A 14,771-nucleotide genomic window follows, 5' to 3' on the forward strand; every position below is an offset into this window, starting at 1 on the left:
TGCTGGGGGCCACCTTGTGGCCTTGCTGGAATCTGCAGCTTTCGGTCACAGATGGGGGAAGCGGACAGGCTGGAGAAGGGAGGAAAGGGATGGCGCTGGCGCAGACAAGCCCAGCCGGTGCAGAGCAGATCTACCTGGCCACCAGCCCTGATGTCCCCTCAGCGCACCAAGGTGGGGCTACCCAGGCAGACACATTCCTTTTACCTGGGAGCACCTGACGGCGCACAGAGACCATTAGACAGACTGCTAGTCAGGGCCAGTCACGGGGAGGGGCCCAGCCCTGCACACATGGGTCTCGGCGGCTCTCGTGACCAAGCGGATTCCCACGGCAGGAGTCAAAAAGATACAGGCTGACTCTCCCAACACGCACACCTCCCTGCCTGTACCTGGGGGGGGCTGAATTCAGAACCACCCCGGGCGGAGGTGACAGGATGACATTCATCTTGCCCTGGGCCATGTGCCTCCCAAGGGTCCTGGGACATCAGCCCAGTAAGAGAGCCTAGTGCCTTGTGCCCCCACTTGGTGGACACCCGTTCTGGAGCGGCAGGGTTGGAGGGAGTGGTGCGGGCTGATGTGGCGGGGCTCCCTCCCTTCCAGGGCCTCACTCCACAGAGCCCCTGAGCCTCTGGCCAAGCGCCGCTGTAACAGCTGGGAAAAGGAGGGTTGGCCCAGCCTCAGTGGAGGGGTCCCGGGCCCCCTGCCCAGCTCAAGTCCCGTTTGCTAACCTCATTACCTTTGGGCTCAGGGAGACAGAGGGATGAGCAAGACACAACGTAGAGAACAGACTTCACCAGGGGCTGGCCCCTTTCTTGTTCTTATAAACGGGTAGCATCACCCAGAAACTTGGGAAAACACTGATTTAGAGGGAGCTGGCAGGTCCAGGTTCAAGTCTTTGTTCTGAATCTAGCTCTGAGACCACCTCTGTTCCTGGAGCTTAGCTGCCTCATCTGGACAACATGGAAGTCAGACTGGCCGGCCTCCTCTTTCCTTCCCAGTTCTTAATATCTGACTCCGAATGGCCACCTGTCAGGAGCCCCAGCCAGACAGGAAATTAGCAAGATCCCTGCAGCAAGGGGCCTGGGAAGGGAAGGCTGGGGCTTCGTGAACCATCTTTCCCAGGGCTGGAGGGGCTGGCTGGCTTCTCTGAAGCCCCCATGCCCTGTTGTTCTGACAGCCTGCGGCGAGGACAGTGGGCTGCGGGTGGGGGGCAGATGTGCACAGAAGCCGAGCTGAAGCGGGTGCAGCCTGGGCAGGGAAGGGCCTCGTGCCCCCGCTTCTGGGAGCCCCAATAAGAACTAAAGCCCCAAAGGACAGACAGCCGTCTCGGCCAGGAGATTCCACACCCGCAGCCCCTGGCATCAAAGTTCATCCTGAGACACAGGAAGCAGAGAGGAAAAGAGAGAGACCAGCGGTGGGAAAAGAGGGCCAGAGTGGGCCATGGGCAGTGGACCCAGAGCACAGAGAGGGGGATGTTAGATGGAGCCTTGGGGTGGGCAGAAAGAGGTCGAGGGCAGAGGGAAGGCAGAATGGCACCGAAGAGGGCAGCGTGGAAATGAGACAAATAAAGACACTCGGAATAGACACACAGAAAGGGCTGAGCTTTCGGGCCGGGACTTGGCCAGCTTCCTCTGACGCCCCTCCCCCTCGCCGGCTGCACGGGGCTTCCCTGGCTCCTCTCTGTTCCTGGAACGTGCCAAGCGCCTTCCTGATGCGGGGCCTCGTACATGCTGTTCTGGCCTGTGAGGCCCTCCCCTCCCCTGCACTGCGCCCCACGCGCACCGGCCCGCTTAACTCTTCCTCAGCCTCCGTCTCGGTTCCACTGTGGCTCCGGGGAGCCTTCCCCCGCCCCGGTGGTCAGCGAGTCTACCGCTCCTGCTCCCAGCCAGGCTGCTACATAATCTGCGGAGCCGAACGCCATAGGAAAACGCAGGCGCCTCGTTCCAGCGCTGGCCTGCGTTGCAGGAGGGCAAGAGCAGAGCAGCTACAGCCCAGCTCTGAGCCCCTGGCAGCCGCAGGTCGCAGGCCCACGAGGTCAGCCCTGCCCTCAGGACCTCCTGTAGTTGTCCTTGGTGCCTTCTTTACAAATTTCCTGGGGCAGTTATTTAATGAAAGTGTGTTTATTCTCACGAGTCTAGGAGCCTCCCAAGAGCATGCAGGGGGTAGGGCTTCTATCCAACGCTGCCTTCCCAGCTCCCAACACAATTCCTGGCACAGCGTTCAGGAAATATTCTAGAGTGGATGACGGAATAGGGGTAGTACAGTGGATAGACGTGGGAGAAGGAGGGAAGGATGGAAAGACTGGGCGAGGCAGAGAGAACAGGAGACAGAGAGGACAGGTGTGGGGGACACCACAGAGGAGTGGGCGGGGAATAGGCGGGGGGCGGAGCTTGGGGAGGGGAGGTGGGCGGTACTCACAGCTAGTCGAAGGGCTGTCGGTGGCATCCAGTTCTGCCCTGGGGAAGCAGTGCCCGGCCCGGGCCGTGAGCAGCGCTGACTCGATGGCCCTCTCGTGGGCAGTGAGCACGATGGTGGGGGCTCGGCCCCCAGACCCCGGGCCCGACAGGGACTGCTGCATGAAGGCCAGCTTGTCCTTGGTCCTCCGTTTCATGTCATCCCATCTGTGCTTAATGTCCTTGACGGAGCGGGGGACCTGGCTGACGGAGGTGATTTTTCGAGCTATGCCTTCCCAAATCTTGTCCCTGTCGGCATGGGACAGCCGCATGGTCTCCCTCCCAAAGAGAACCGCTTCGTGGTGGGTCACCTCCGTGACCAGAATGTCCAGCTCCTCCTTGGAGAACTTGGGCTTCCTCTTACGCTCGGCCAGGGGTGCCACGTTCCTTGGGTTGAATATCCCACAAAGCACAATTGGGTAAATGACCGTCAATGCGGTGGGCCTCCTCCTTCCTAATCGCCGGCCCCCAGCTGGGGAGCCAGGAGGCACCTGGGCGCCCTCGCCCGCTCACCACCACCACACCCTCCTCCTAGCGACAGGCCCCTTCCGCCACTCCTTGGAGGGCAGGAGGAGACGTGGCGGACGCGATGGGAGCGCTGGCTGGAGCTGGACGCCTTCGATTTCAGGCCCTGCCTCGCCTCTGTCCACCTGTGAGAGCCGGGGCAGCTCAGCAGCCACTCCCGACTCCACGCTCCCCATCCGGGAACCCGAGTAACAACCGCCCCCACCTCGGGGGTTGTTACCAAGGGGGGAAAAAGCACAGCGATGAAAAGAGCTTTAAAGCCCTAAACGGGAATAAAGGATCCTTATGGGGTTAGGATGAGGCCACTGCCTCTACAAAACGATATTTACATAAGGCCATAGCGCCCAAGGCTCTAAACAGGGTGACTATTTACAGTGGGCTTCCGTGGTGTGTGGTCTCGAGGGTGACGCCCACAATGAGGGCGTGGTCACAGAAACCTTGTTCCGCCCGGTGGCTCTCTTCCCCTTCCCCGTTTCCTGGTCCCGCCTCTGGGTGTGTGCCGGCTCCCCTCCCATCACAGTGCTGGCTGGCAGCAGCTCCTTTAGGGGTGGGCTGCTCTGGTTTTTTGGTAGCTCGTGGGTAGAATGTGAGGAACCCATGAGCAACCCTCCGGAGACAAGTTCCACTTTGATGGACACCAGCAAGGTCCTTGGCTTCCATCTGCACAGAGCAGCCAGGGGCCCTGGGCATGGGTACAGGGCAACCCTTACCCCTCTGGCCGGGCACCTACTCTGGCTCTAAAGCTCAGTATCTCCGCAGTGGGGTCCTGTCCACCTTAACTCATGCTCAGGGTCACAACCATCCACCCAGGAGAGGCACCTGGGGGACAGAGGGAAACCTGGAGCCTGATTCACTCCTCTGGGTGCTACTGAAGCCCCGGCCAGAGGCAGGGGCACAAGATCCGTCAGCCCTCACCTCTCCACTCCCACCCCCCCCGGAATAGCACCCAAGAGGCAGGAGAGGAAGACCCAGGCCTGGGCCTTGTGCTCAGACAGACTTTGGATTAGAGGCTGAGTCTCCTGGGCAAACCTCGGATACCCCTCTGTAAATAAGGGTATGTGCCCCCTTCCAGGGCTGCCAAGAGGACTTCATACGGGGCTTCTTAATCTCACCACTATTGGCATTTGGGATCCAAATATTCTTTGTTGGTGAGGCAGGGGGCCTCCTGGACAATGTAGGATATTTATTAGTATCCTTGACTGCCACTTGATAGAAACCAGTAGCATCCATCCGCGGAACTGTGACAACCCCAAATGTCTCAAGGCACTGCCAAATGCCTCCAGGGGACAGAAGAGCCCCTGGTTAGAGGCCACTGACTTCATGAAGGCAGAGCACCTCGCATGGCACTGCCATCGGGTCAACGCTCATCGAGTGGGTGCCCATTCTCTTCCCAGCCTACCATGTATGGTTTGAAGACATGAACCAACTCCCTTCCATCATCTGCAAGACCCTAAGCTGTGCCAGTGCAAATGTAAGTGTCTGCAAATTGGAAAGAGCTATACAAAGGGAAGCTGCATATTAAAGAGGAAGGAAGGTCCCCAGCATGAACTGGCTTTCCACTCACTCCAGCTGCCACCAGAGGGCCATCTCCCTGGTAACGAACCATACACCCAACCCCAACCTACTCCTTGAATCTCTAATGAAATGAGGGCCTCCCAGCCCTGGCACCATCTTGGGTCAAAATGGGGCTTGGAGGAGGAACAGGAGAGACCTCAAGCCAGCAGGGTAGCAGTAGTAGAACCCCCCTCACACACAAGGTCCAGAAAGCCATGCTTTGCCTGCTCTCTAGTGCACAAGCAGAAAGAACACTGGCCAAGACGTCCAGAATGGGCTCCAGCCCTATTCTGCCACTGACTGCATGATCTTGAGACCGTGCCCGGCTCTGGGCCTCAGTTTCCCACTGTAGCATGAAGACCGGAACAGAGCAGAGGCTCTCAACACCAGCGGCGCATCAGTATCACATGGAGAGCTTTTAAAAACTACCAGTGCCCTGGGCTCAGTCCCAGACAGATTAAGTCAGAATCTACTGGGTGCCAGACGACCACTCAGTTAAGATGACGAACCTCTTTCTTTGGGATTGTGGTAAAGCCTTGTCCCCAAGCTGAAAGATCAGACAGGGGTGGAAGAGCGGAACAGAATCGGCTCTAATGGCCAGAGCTCCTGAAGCCTCGAAAGCAACCGTGCAGAAAGGCCTGACCCACACTGCACTCAAACACACTCTCCCTTGCTGGCCTGGAGCCAGAGTAGAGCTGGGGGGTCTGGGCCATGGAGCCCACTTGCCGGCCTGCCAGATACTGGTCTCCACTTCCCACTTTTGAGTCTTGGCTCACGAGGCCCTCAGATGAAATGTTGGCCCCTTTGAAGGGGCTCAAGGCCCCCTCCCCGTTTTCACCCGGCCCCTCGAAGCACATGGCCCAAGTCTACATCAAACAGCTGTTTTAGGAAAGCAAGTTCTGGGGTGAAAGGTGTGAGTCCTGGGAGGGCAGGAGGGCAGGGCCGGGCCCATCCATCTTGAGTGCCCGGTACTGGCTCTGACTCGCCGCAGGTGCTCAGGAATGGGTGCTGAGTTGCACGGGTTAAGCTGACCTGCACCCAGTGACTGGGGAGAGGACAAGGGCAGCCAGAAGTGTCCATCCACCTTCTTGGAGCCACTTTCAGGGCACGGCTGACCTGTGTATGTGAAAGGGGGCTGGGGAGTGGATGCCTGTCCCCACAGCACAAGGCGGGGGCTCACCTGTCCCCCGGCGCCTCTGCTTCTGCACCTGCTAAATGGCAATGAGGACAGCCACCCTGACAAATAAGAGGATAAATCCTTCAGTGTTCTGGAGCGTGTAAGCTGCAGCCCACCCATCGGCGGGTCTCAGGAGGGAACACATGTGGACAGTGAAGCCCCAAGACAGGGGACCTCCCCACGCCAAACCCATCTCTCCCTATGTGCTTGCAAAGCCTTGATGTTTAAATCCAGCAAACTCCCTCCTAGGAAGTTCCTAGCTACCCTCCCTCCAAGCACTACCTCTCCTCCACCCCCAGCCCCCACCCCCATAGGGCATAGAACTGCACAAACGCCAGCAGAGGGACGAATCCATGACATGGCTGTGCCCCTGCGTCCAGCCATCCGAGTCTTCCTTCCCCTCCCAACACAGATCCTAAACCCCGTCACGGCGCCTGAGTCCCAGAGAGAGGCTACCGAGGAGGCAACGAGGCAAGCTGACCTCCCGCACTGCCCACTGACCCCACTGGGCAGGGCCCTGGCACACGGCACAGGCCCACAGCACAGAGCCAAAAGGAGCACCCTTGGTCCCCAACTCCATTCAGCCACCTCTGGGTGACCCCGGGCCAGGCTCCTGCTCTCTCTGGCTGGCTGTGAAGGATCCTTCTAGCACAAACTTCTGTCCCAAACAAGAAAACCACTCTAAGAATCGAAAACTGAGCTGGAGACTGTGCCTTTTTCCATGCTGGCCTTTTAAACAATGGCTGGGGGTTGCACTGGGGTGATCCCTGCACCAGTCCAGCCAGTCTGCCTGTGAGAGGTGTCACAGTCCCCCAAGTGGGAATGCTGCCAGGAGCCTGGGGTCTGGGGCCTCCAGAAATACTGATAAGTGCACTGATGAGTGTGTCTCCATAACCAACTGGTCTGGCCAGAGGTCTCCTCTAGAGCCTCCTGATGGAAGCCTAAGGGAGCTAGAGGCTTGGTCCCCCAAACTAGACATGTGCAAAACCCTGCAAAGAACAGTCCAGACGGCCTTCAGGGACCTCCACCACTGGAGGCCCTAAAGGCCTACCACGCTCCTTTGGCCTCCTTTCCAGAGTTTGGGCGAGGCTCCTGGGAAATCAGCAGAGAGCAGGACTCACCTCATCCAGTTGGCTTTAGTCTCATCTGACCCATCTATTGACTTGTAGCGGTTGTTCTTGTCCACAATCTGGAAGACAGAGAGAGAGTCTAGAATGGGCCATCCTAGAGGGGGCTCTCATGTCCCTGGACCAGGGACCAGACCAGAGCCCAGGGCTACCACACAGAACCTTCCCTGTGCCCTCCCACTACAAAGCCCCCACTTCTGCAGGACTGAGCCCTGAGCTGGGACAGGAATCCCATCTCTCTCCTCTATCTTGATGGAATATCCAATATGGCCAGCAAGCAGTATTTCCAATAGTAACACAATGCAGCAACAACAGTTAAACCCAGCCCTTCCTTCCTCTTTATGCTTTCTGTGGGAGACTGAGGCTGGCCCTGGTTGACTTGGCACTGGGATGTGATTTCATAGGGCGCCTCATCTCCCCAGTCTCAAAATGTTCAAGAGCCTCAAGGTTTGGGCTGAGCCCCTTCATCTTCTGTGAAACTGTCTTTATCTCATCATCACTCTTGATTCAGAGTTCAGCTGGATATGGAACTCCAAGCAGATGAAGTTTATTTTCTTTCAGCATTTTGAAGATTGCCAAAAAGACAGCCATAGGCTCTTAAGCAAGCTACTGTTAGTCTAATGTTGTTCTTTTGTGGATAATCTGACTATAGAAATTTTAAGACTTCCCATTTATTCTTGATTTTTTGCGGTTTCACTGTGTGGTTTTGAAGTGGAGATTTACTTTTAAAAATTCTCCTCACTTGATGAGCACATTACTTGATGACTTCTATATCTTTTACAATTCTGGAAACTTCTATGTTATTATGCTTTTGAGTACAGCTTCTTAGTCATTTTTACCAGTTTCTTCTTGCAGCATTCCTATTAAACATATATGGGAAATCTATTCTCCATGTCTTTTAGTTACTCTTTATATTCTTCCCTCTTTATCTTTCTGGGTGATGCTCCTGGTAAATTTCTCAGAACTCTCTTCCAATTCACTAATTCTCTCTTCGACTATGTCTAATTCTGAGTTTATCCACCTAGTGAGGTTTTTCCTTTCTTTCCTTCCTTTTTTAATGCAATGGATATTTTCCATTCCCAAAATTTTCAATTGGGTCTTCTTCACACACATCTTTTCTTATTCTGCCTCTTTTTGTTTCATAGTGTTGAAAAGCCTCTTCTTCCCTTTCCTAACAGCTTTATATAATACCATTTGATAAGTTTTGACCAAAGGATACACTCATTACCACAATCAAGATAACAAACACATCCATCACTTCTAAGAACTTCTTTCTGCCCCCTGTAATCCTTCCCTTCTGCCTCTCTCCATATCCCCCAACCCCAGTCCACAGGCGACCAGTGAGCTTTCTGTCACTTTGCATTTTCCAGAATTTTGTATAAATGGAATCAAATGGGAGGCATGTCTGTCTTCTTTCACTCAGCACATTTTGAGATTTGATCCTTTTGATGTGTGTATTAGAGTTCATTTCTTTATATTGGTGAGGAGTATTCCATTGTTTGGATGTGTCACTATTTGTTTTTTATCTAATTATTGATGATCATCTGGGTTTTGTCTAGTTTTTGGCTTTTACAAGTAAAGCTGCTAAGAGATATCAAATCTTTGTATAGACACATGAGCTTTAATTTCTCTTGGGCAAATACCTAGTAGTGGAATTGCTGGGACACCTAGTAAGTATACGTTTAAATTTTAAGAAACTGCTAAACTGTTTTCCAAAGCAGCTGCATCATTTTTACATTCCTGCTAACCACATGTGGGATTTCCAACTGGTCCACATCCTTGTTAATACTTGGTATGAACAGGTTTTTTTCATTTTAGCCATTTTAATAGGTATGAAGCAGTATCTCATTGTGGTTTTAATTTGCATTTCTCTGATGACTAATGATATTGAGTATCTTTTTGTGCATTTGTCGCCTGCATATCTTCTTTAGTGAACTGTCTATTTAAATCCTTTGCCTATTTTTAAAAAGTGCACAATTCAGTGCTTTCTAATTGGGTTAGTTGTCTTTTTTTTTTTTTTTTGAGTTGTAAGAGTTTTTTAAAATATATATTCTGAATATTAACCCTTGTCAGGTATGGAATTTGCCAATATTTTCTCTCATTTCATGGGCTGTCCATTCACTTTCTTGATAATGGACTTTGGTGCACAAAAGGTTTTAATGTTGATGAAGTCCATTGTGTTTTTTTTGCTCTTTTGTTGCTGTCAATTTTTTTTAAATTTAAAAAAAAATTTTTTTCCTATTGTTGACTTTTAAGAGTTTTTTTAAAAAAATATTTTGGATACAAGTCCTTTATCAGACATACGACTAACAGATATCTTCCCCTAGTCTGTGGCTTGTTTATTCACTCTCTTAATGGTGTCTTTCTAAGAGCAGAGGTTTTTAATTCAAACAAACAAAAGCCCACTGTCTTATTCTTCTTAATGGACATTATCCTTACTTTCTTTGAAGATTCTAAGGCTGTGAGTGTTAATTATCTATTATCCCTTTCGTCCATAGTAACAGAACCCCTGGATTATAACTGCGTACCTGGCTACCTGTAATAATAGGATACATTTCTTGCGCCTTCTCCTCTGGCTAAGTTCTAGCCAAAAGGATGTAAGTGGAAGTGCCATCTTTCTGGAAACTTCTTTAAAAGACAGCTGATATATGTCCTCCCACCATCTTGCTGCCTGGACTACAGATGTGATGGCTAGAGCTCTAGCTATCAACATGGACTATGAGGCTATAATCCAAGCACTGAGATAGTGATTAGGTATATCGAGCTTTGTTCCTGAGGACTTAGTGGAGCAAAGCCATCTCACCAGACCTAGAATGTATTCATAGAAGAAACCTTAACTCCTGTTTTGCTTGAGCCACTGTTACTTTGAATCTAGTTACTCACCGTCAAACTTACTCTTGAGACAGACCCTAAACAGTTATTTTAAATTCATTTCTTTTCTTTTTTTCTTTTTTTTTTTTTTTTTTTTTTTTTTTTTGTCTTTTTAGAACCACATCTGTGGCATATGGAAGTTCCCAGGGTAAGGGTCAAATCAGAGCCACAAGTTCCAGCCTACACCACAGCCACAACAATGCCAGATCTGAGCTGCATCTTCCCCTAAAACACAGCTTGTGGCTAACCCACTGGGCGAGGCCAGGGCTTGAACCCTTATCTTCATGGATACCAGTCAGGTTCTTAACCCGCTGAGCCACAGTGGGAACTCCAACTCTATTTGGTTTAGTTAGAATGAATACATTTGTCATTGTTTTTGAAGGCTGTCTTTATAATATTAATGTTCTTCATTCGTTTTTGAGATGTCCTCCAGGGGCTGATCTTGAGTAGGAGTCTTTCTATCTCTTGCTTTTTCTCACTGGAAGCAGCCAACCCAGCTCCCCTTCCCCACCTCACATGCACTTCTACTTCATGTTGCCCTACAGGAGCTAAAACTAATGGCCCTCTCGGCCTGCCCTAGTCTAAAGCGCTATGGGCCTTTGTTTTCAGTTCTGTGATCACTTTATGGTGTTCTCTCCTTTCTCTCTCTCTCTTTTTCTTTTTCTCTCTTTTTTTGGTGGGGGCTCAAAGCATGAACTCTCAGTCCATCTGAACTGGAAGCCTCGTTGTCACCTCCAGACACATCTTCTTCATCTATATTCACCTCCAACCCCACACTCTCCACGTGTTCATTACTCACAGATTCTTCTCTCCAACCCCAGGGAATATCGAATTTCCCACATGAAATTCCCTTTGGATGTCCCATGGGCAGCTCAAACGTTCCTCAGGCCCCACCCCAGGCCTGTTCCTCTCATCGTCCCCACCACAGTATTTCAAACCACCATCCACTCAGGTTTCAGTAAGAAAATCATCCCTACCAAACCCCAGTGCATTGTACACTTCAAATGAATGAAATGAACAGCAACTGAATTCTATCTCTGTACAGCTGTTTCTATTTTTATTTTATTTTTATTTTTTACTTACTTATTTTTTTTTTTTTGGTCTTTTGTTCTTTTAAGGCCGCACCTGCGGCATATGGAGATTCCCAGGCTAGGGGTCGAATTGGAGCTGTAGCTGCCAGCCTACATCACAGCCACAGCAACTTGGGATCCAAGCCGCGTCTACAACCTACACCACAGCTCATGGCAACACCGGATCCTTAACCCACTGAGCAAGGCCAGGGATGGAACCCGTCCCCTCATGGTTCCTAGTCGGATTCGTTTCCACTGTGCCATGATGGGAACCCCCTGTACAGTTGTTTTTAAAAAACAAAACAAGGAAAGGCATCCTTCATGCCTCCCTCTGTCGAGCCCCCTATATCTATTCCTTCAGGAAGACCCTCAAGCCAGATTTCGAAACTGCTCCTGTCTCCACTGCTTCCGCAGCTACCCTGATCTGAGCCATCGCCAGCAATTCCAGACAACTGCACCAGATCCCAACTAACCTCCCTGATGCCTTTCATAACTCTCCACTGCTTCCCCTCTGAGCTACTGGGGCACTCTGTCATTAATGCAAATCAGACCATGTCTGTCACCAGCTCAAGAAGGCAACCTCTGCATTTACAATAAAATTCATACTCAGGGGTCACACTGCCTTCAAGGCTGGTATGACCCGGTCCCCACCCACCTCCCAACTTCTCTTGGGCCTCTCTCTCCGCCTTCACTTTTCTGCAGCTGTGAGGCTGTGCGAGTGAGACTCACATTGCCTACCACTTGTTTTTCCCACTCTTAAAACGATGATTCTGAACTATTTCAAGTGTTCAGAAACGACAAAGAGTAATGCAGCTCAGCTGACCACGCTGGACCCATCGGTGAGAGCCCACAAAACTGACCACCAGCCACATCTGTCCAGGACCTCTCTCTCCAGGCTTCAGAAATATCCCTAGATGTCAGGGAGGACCATCTCTGCCTCCAATTTATTCTCCTTCCTGCCCTCCCTTCAAGGGTTACCATCATCCTGAAGCTGGAAGGGAGCCTTCTCAATTTCACTATGCAAGGATTTCCCCCCCCCCCCAAAGTACAGAACCAGTTTGCATGTTTCCAAAGTTTACAGAAATGGGACCCAAGCGGACTCACCCTTTTGGGGCTTTTTCTCCCTAACTGTTGCTTGGCTGGTCCCTTGTTATCTTTTGGGTCTCAGTTCCTATCACCTCCTCAGTAGGAGTTTTTCTTGACCTGAACCTGAAGTGGGTTCCCCGCTTCCACACCTGACCTCCGCACACCTGCCCCTCTCGGCGGCATTATCACTATGTCATCATCCCATTGCTTCCTTTTAGAGACCTAATTGCAGGATTCGTCTGCTTGTCAAGGTGGTAATTGACTGCCTCCCCCATTAGACCATAAGCTAATGAAGGCCAAGCGCACGGCTATCTGCTCTCGACGGTGGCCTGAACCCAGACAGCTAGCAGATATTCCACCGTGGGCACAGCACATGGTAGAATACTGGTTGGATGACTGAATGTTGGATGAAGAGCCTTCTGCATAACAAGCAAGTTAAAGAAAAAAAAATTATATATGTTAATACGTGAATAAAAAGGAAATGAGTGGTGTGCTGGAGCTGGCTGGTACTGGCTAATGAGAGCCGATTGCAATTCTCTGGACCCTTAGGAACCGATTGTTAAACACAGCCATTATTAAAAATTAAATTATACAAACTTACAATTCAATAAATTACATTTTAAAAAAGTAATACAGACCCAAAGCTCACCACTCCCTGATTACTTTCCTATATTGATGTTCTTGAGGGAATTGCATCTACTGTGCAGTAGAAATACTACCGAATAACTGTCATGATATATCTCTTGCCATCTACTTGCTTAGTGCCTTCATGTTGGCAGCCTGAAACCAGCCACGGTGAGAGCATTTACACCAAAAACATTGACCCACATATCCCCCCCTCACTGTAACCATCACCAGCAGGTTGTTGAATATTTATGAGCACATCGCTATGTTATGTGAATGTTTTTAGGTGCCTAGAAATCTGGGAGATGCATTTCAAACTCTCAACGCGGGTTACCTTTAAAAGGGAGGAAAGAGAAAAGGAGGATGAAGCTTTTGCCTTATGTGTCCATTTAGGATACTACTCTGTCCCCGGGGTTTCAAACGTTCAGACAGAAAGAGAAAACTTGCAGCTCAGGCTCCCCCTTCCCCAAGCCATCTCTCCAGATGATGCCCCTGTCTTCAAGGACCTTGCCCTGGAATCTCACGAAACCCTGTACGTTATTATAATACCAAGCACCTTTCATGATCATTTTCTGATTGCGCCTCTACTCTCCTGGGGGAAAAGAGAAGCATCCGTAGGTCCCACCGCCAACATCAAGAGCCTCTAGTGGGTACTAAGAGCCATGGAGCCCAAGGAATCGGCTAGAATCTCAGCATCACCACCGACAACCTGAGTGGCCAGGCTTCAGTTTCCTCCCCTGCAAAACGGGGTAGGAACCAGCCTTGCAGCTACCGTAATGACTGCTGTGGAAGGATCTCCATAAACGGCCGCTACTAGCACTGTGATCGAGATTGTGATGATTAACAAATGGACCAAATCCTAGTTATGGTTAATCCCAGGAGGCGGGAGGTCCTGAGTCAATTCATAGGAAATGTGTGGGGCACCTGGAGTTCAGACCCTGCAGGTGCAGCCCATGCTCTTAAGCACTTGCAGAGTGATGGATGTCACCCCAGGCTCCCCTTAATGACCTCATCAGAATCAACCCGAATGAGCTTGGAGGCCTCTCCGAACTTCCAGCTCAGCTGCTGGTTTGAGCAAATTTGCTGCGCAAAGATTGGCACTGTCCCAGAGAGGAGCATTCTGCTTGGCAGCAGAATGTCCACCACCAACAACTCCCCATTAGGCTCCTCTAAACGGGGCCATAACCAGATGCTGCTGAGATTGGATGTGTGTGTGTGTGTGTGTGTGTTTAGGGCTACACCCGAGGTACATGGAGGTGTCCAGGCTAGGGGCTGATCAGAGCTACAGCTGCCAGCCTAGGCCACAGCTACAGCCACCCCAGATCTCAGCTGCGTCTGCAACCTACACCAACAGCAACGGCAACGCCGGATCCTTAACCCACTGAGCGAGGCCAGGGATGGAACTTGCGTCCTTGTGGATGCTAGTCAAATTCATTTCTGCTGAGCCACGCTGGGAACTCCAGAGATTGGATTTTTAAAAACCTGATTTTCCTACAACCTTCCGGGAACTGAGCGAATCCATAAAACATTCTGATGTTCAGCTCTGCAGCTTCTCTTAGAGCAAAGCGGTGACACAAATGATTTGTGAGGCCAGCGACAATGGACAAGGCTCTTTCACATGTCGCAGATGCTCCTCCCAGAAGCTTAGGAGGTGGACAGCATCACCTCTGTTCCCAGCCACTTCCCAGGCTAGCAAACTGAAATGCAGAGAGAGAAAAGTCCAGCCTAATCTCAAATTTGAACTCTGGCCTCTCTTATGCCCAGAAACATGGGATGAAGAATACTTAAGTTGGAAGGGGGCCTCTGAGATTATTCAGGCCCTGGGTTCCCCGCTTGATGTCCATCGATGGCCTTCCTCCAGGAGAAGGAGAGGCCCCTTAATATGTGCACAGCACTTGATGAATATTGGTATATGAGTATAACTCCCTGGGTGACTCAAGAAGCCTCAAGAACCAGGATCTAACCCATGCCCACACCTTCCCCAACCACTTAACCAATCAGTACCGTTGGCCCTTATGTATCTGCAGGTTCAACATCCACGGATTCAACCAACCAAGGATCAAAAATATTAAAAAAAAGAAAATTTTCCAGAAGTTCCAAAAAGCAAAACCTAAATTTGCCACACACTGGAAACTACGGCACACTTACATGGCATTTACAACTCTTTACATAGCACGGACACTGTATTAGGTATTTATAGGTAGTCTAGAGATGGTTTAAAGGATAGAGGAGGATATGTGTAGGTTATACGCAGACACTGCACCATTTTACACAAGGGGCTTGAGCA

General features: G+C 50.8%; 1 protein-coding gene across 4 annotated transcripts in view; it reads right to left on the reverse strand.

The window, feature by feature from the left end:
- Window positions 1-14,771, reverse strand: part of PRDM11 (PR/SET domain 11) — an 85,298-nt gene that overhangs the window by 16,267 nt on the left and 54,260 nt on the right. For all 4 annotated transcript variants that reach the window (XM_021083148.2, XM_021083150.2, XM_085010088.1 and 1 more), the window contains exon 5: window positions 6,828-6,895. In XM_021083148.2, the coding sequence (XP_020938807.1) occupies window positions 6,828-6,895 (68 nt within the window). The remainder of the gene's footprint in view (window positions 1-6,827; window positions 6,896-14,771) is intronic.

Source organism: Sus scrofa, chromosome 2, assembly GCF_054392235.1.
Source record: "Sus scrofa isolate SSC_HxYL_T2T_F1_AM1 chromosome 2, Sscrofa_HxYL_maternal_Yorkshire_Landrace_v2.0, whole genome shotgun sequence".
NCBI lineage: Eukaryota > Metazoa > Chordata > Mammalia > Artiodactyla > Suidae > Sus > Sus scrofa.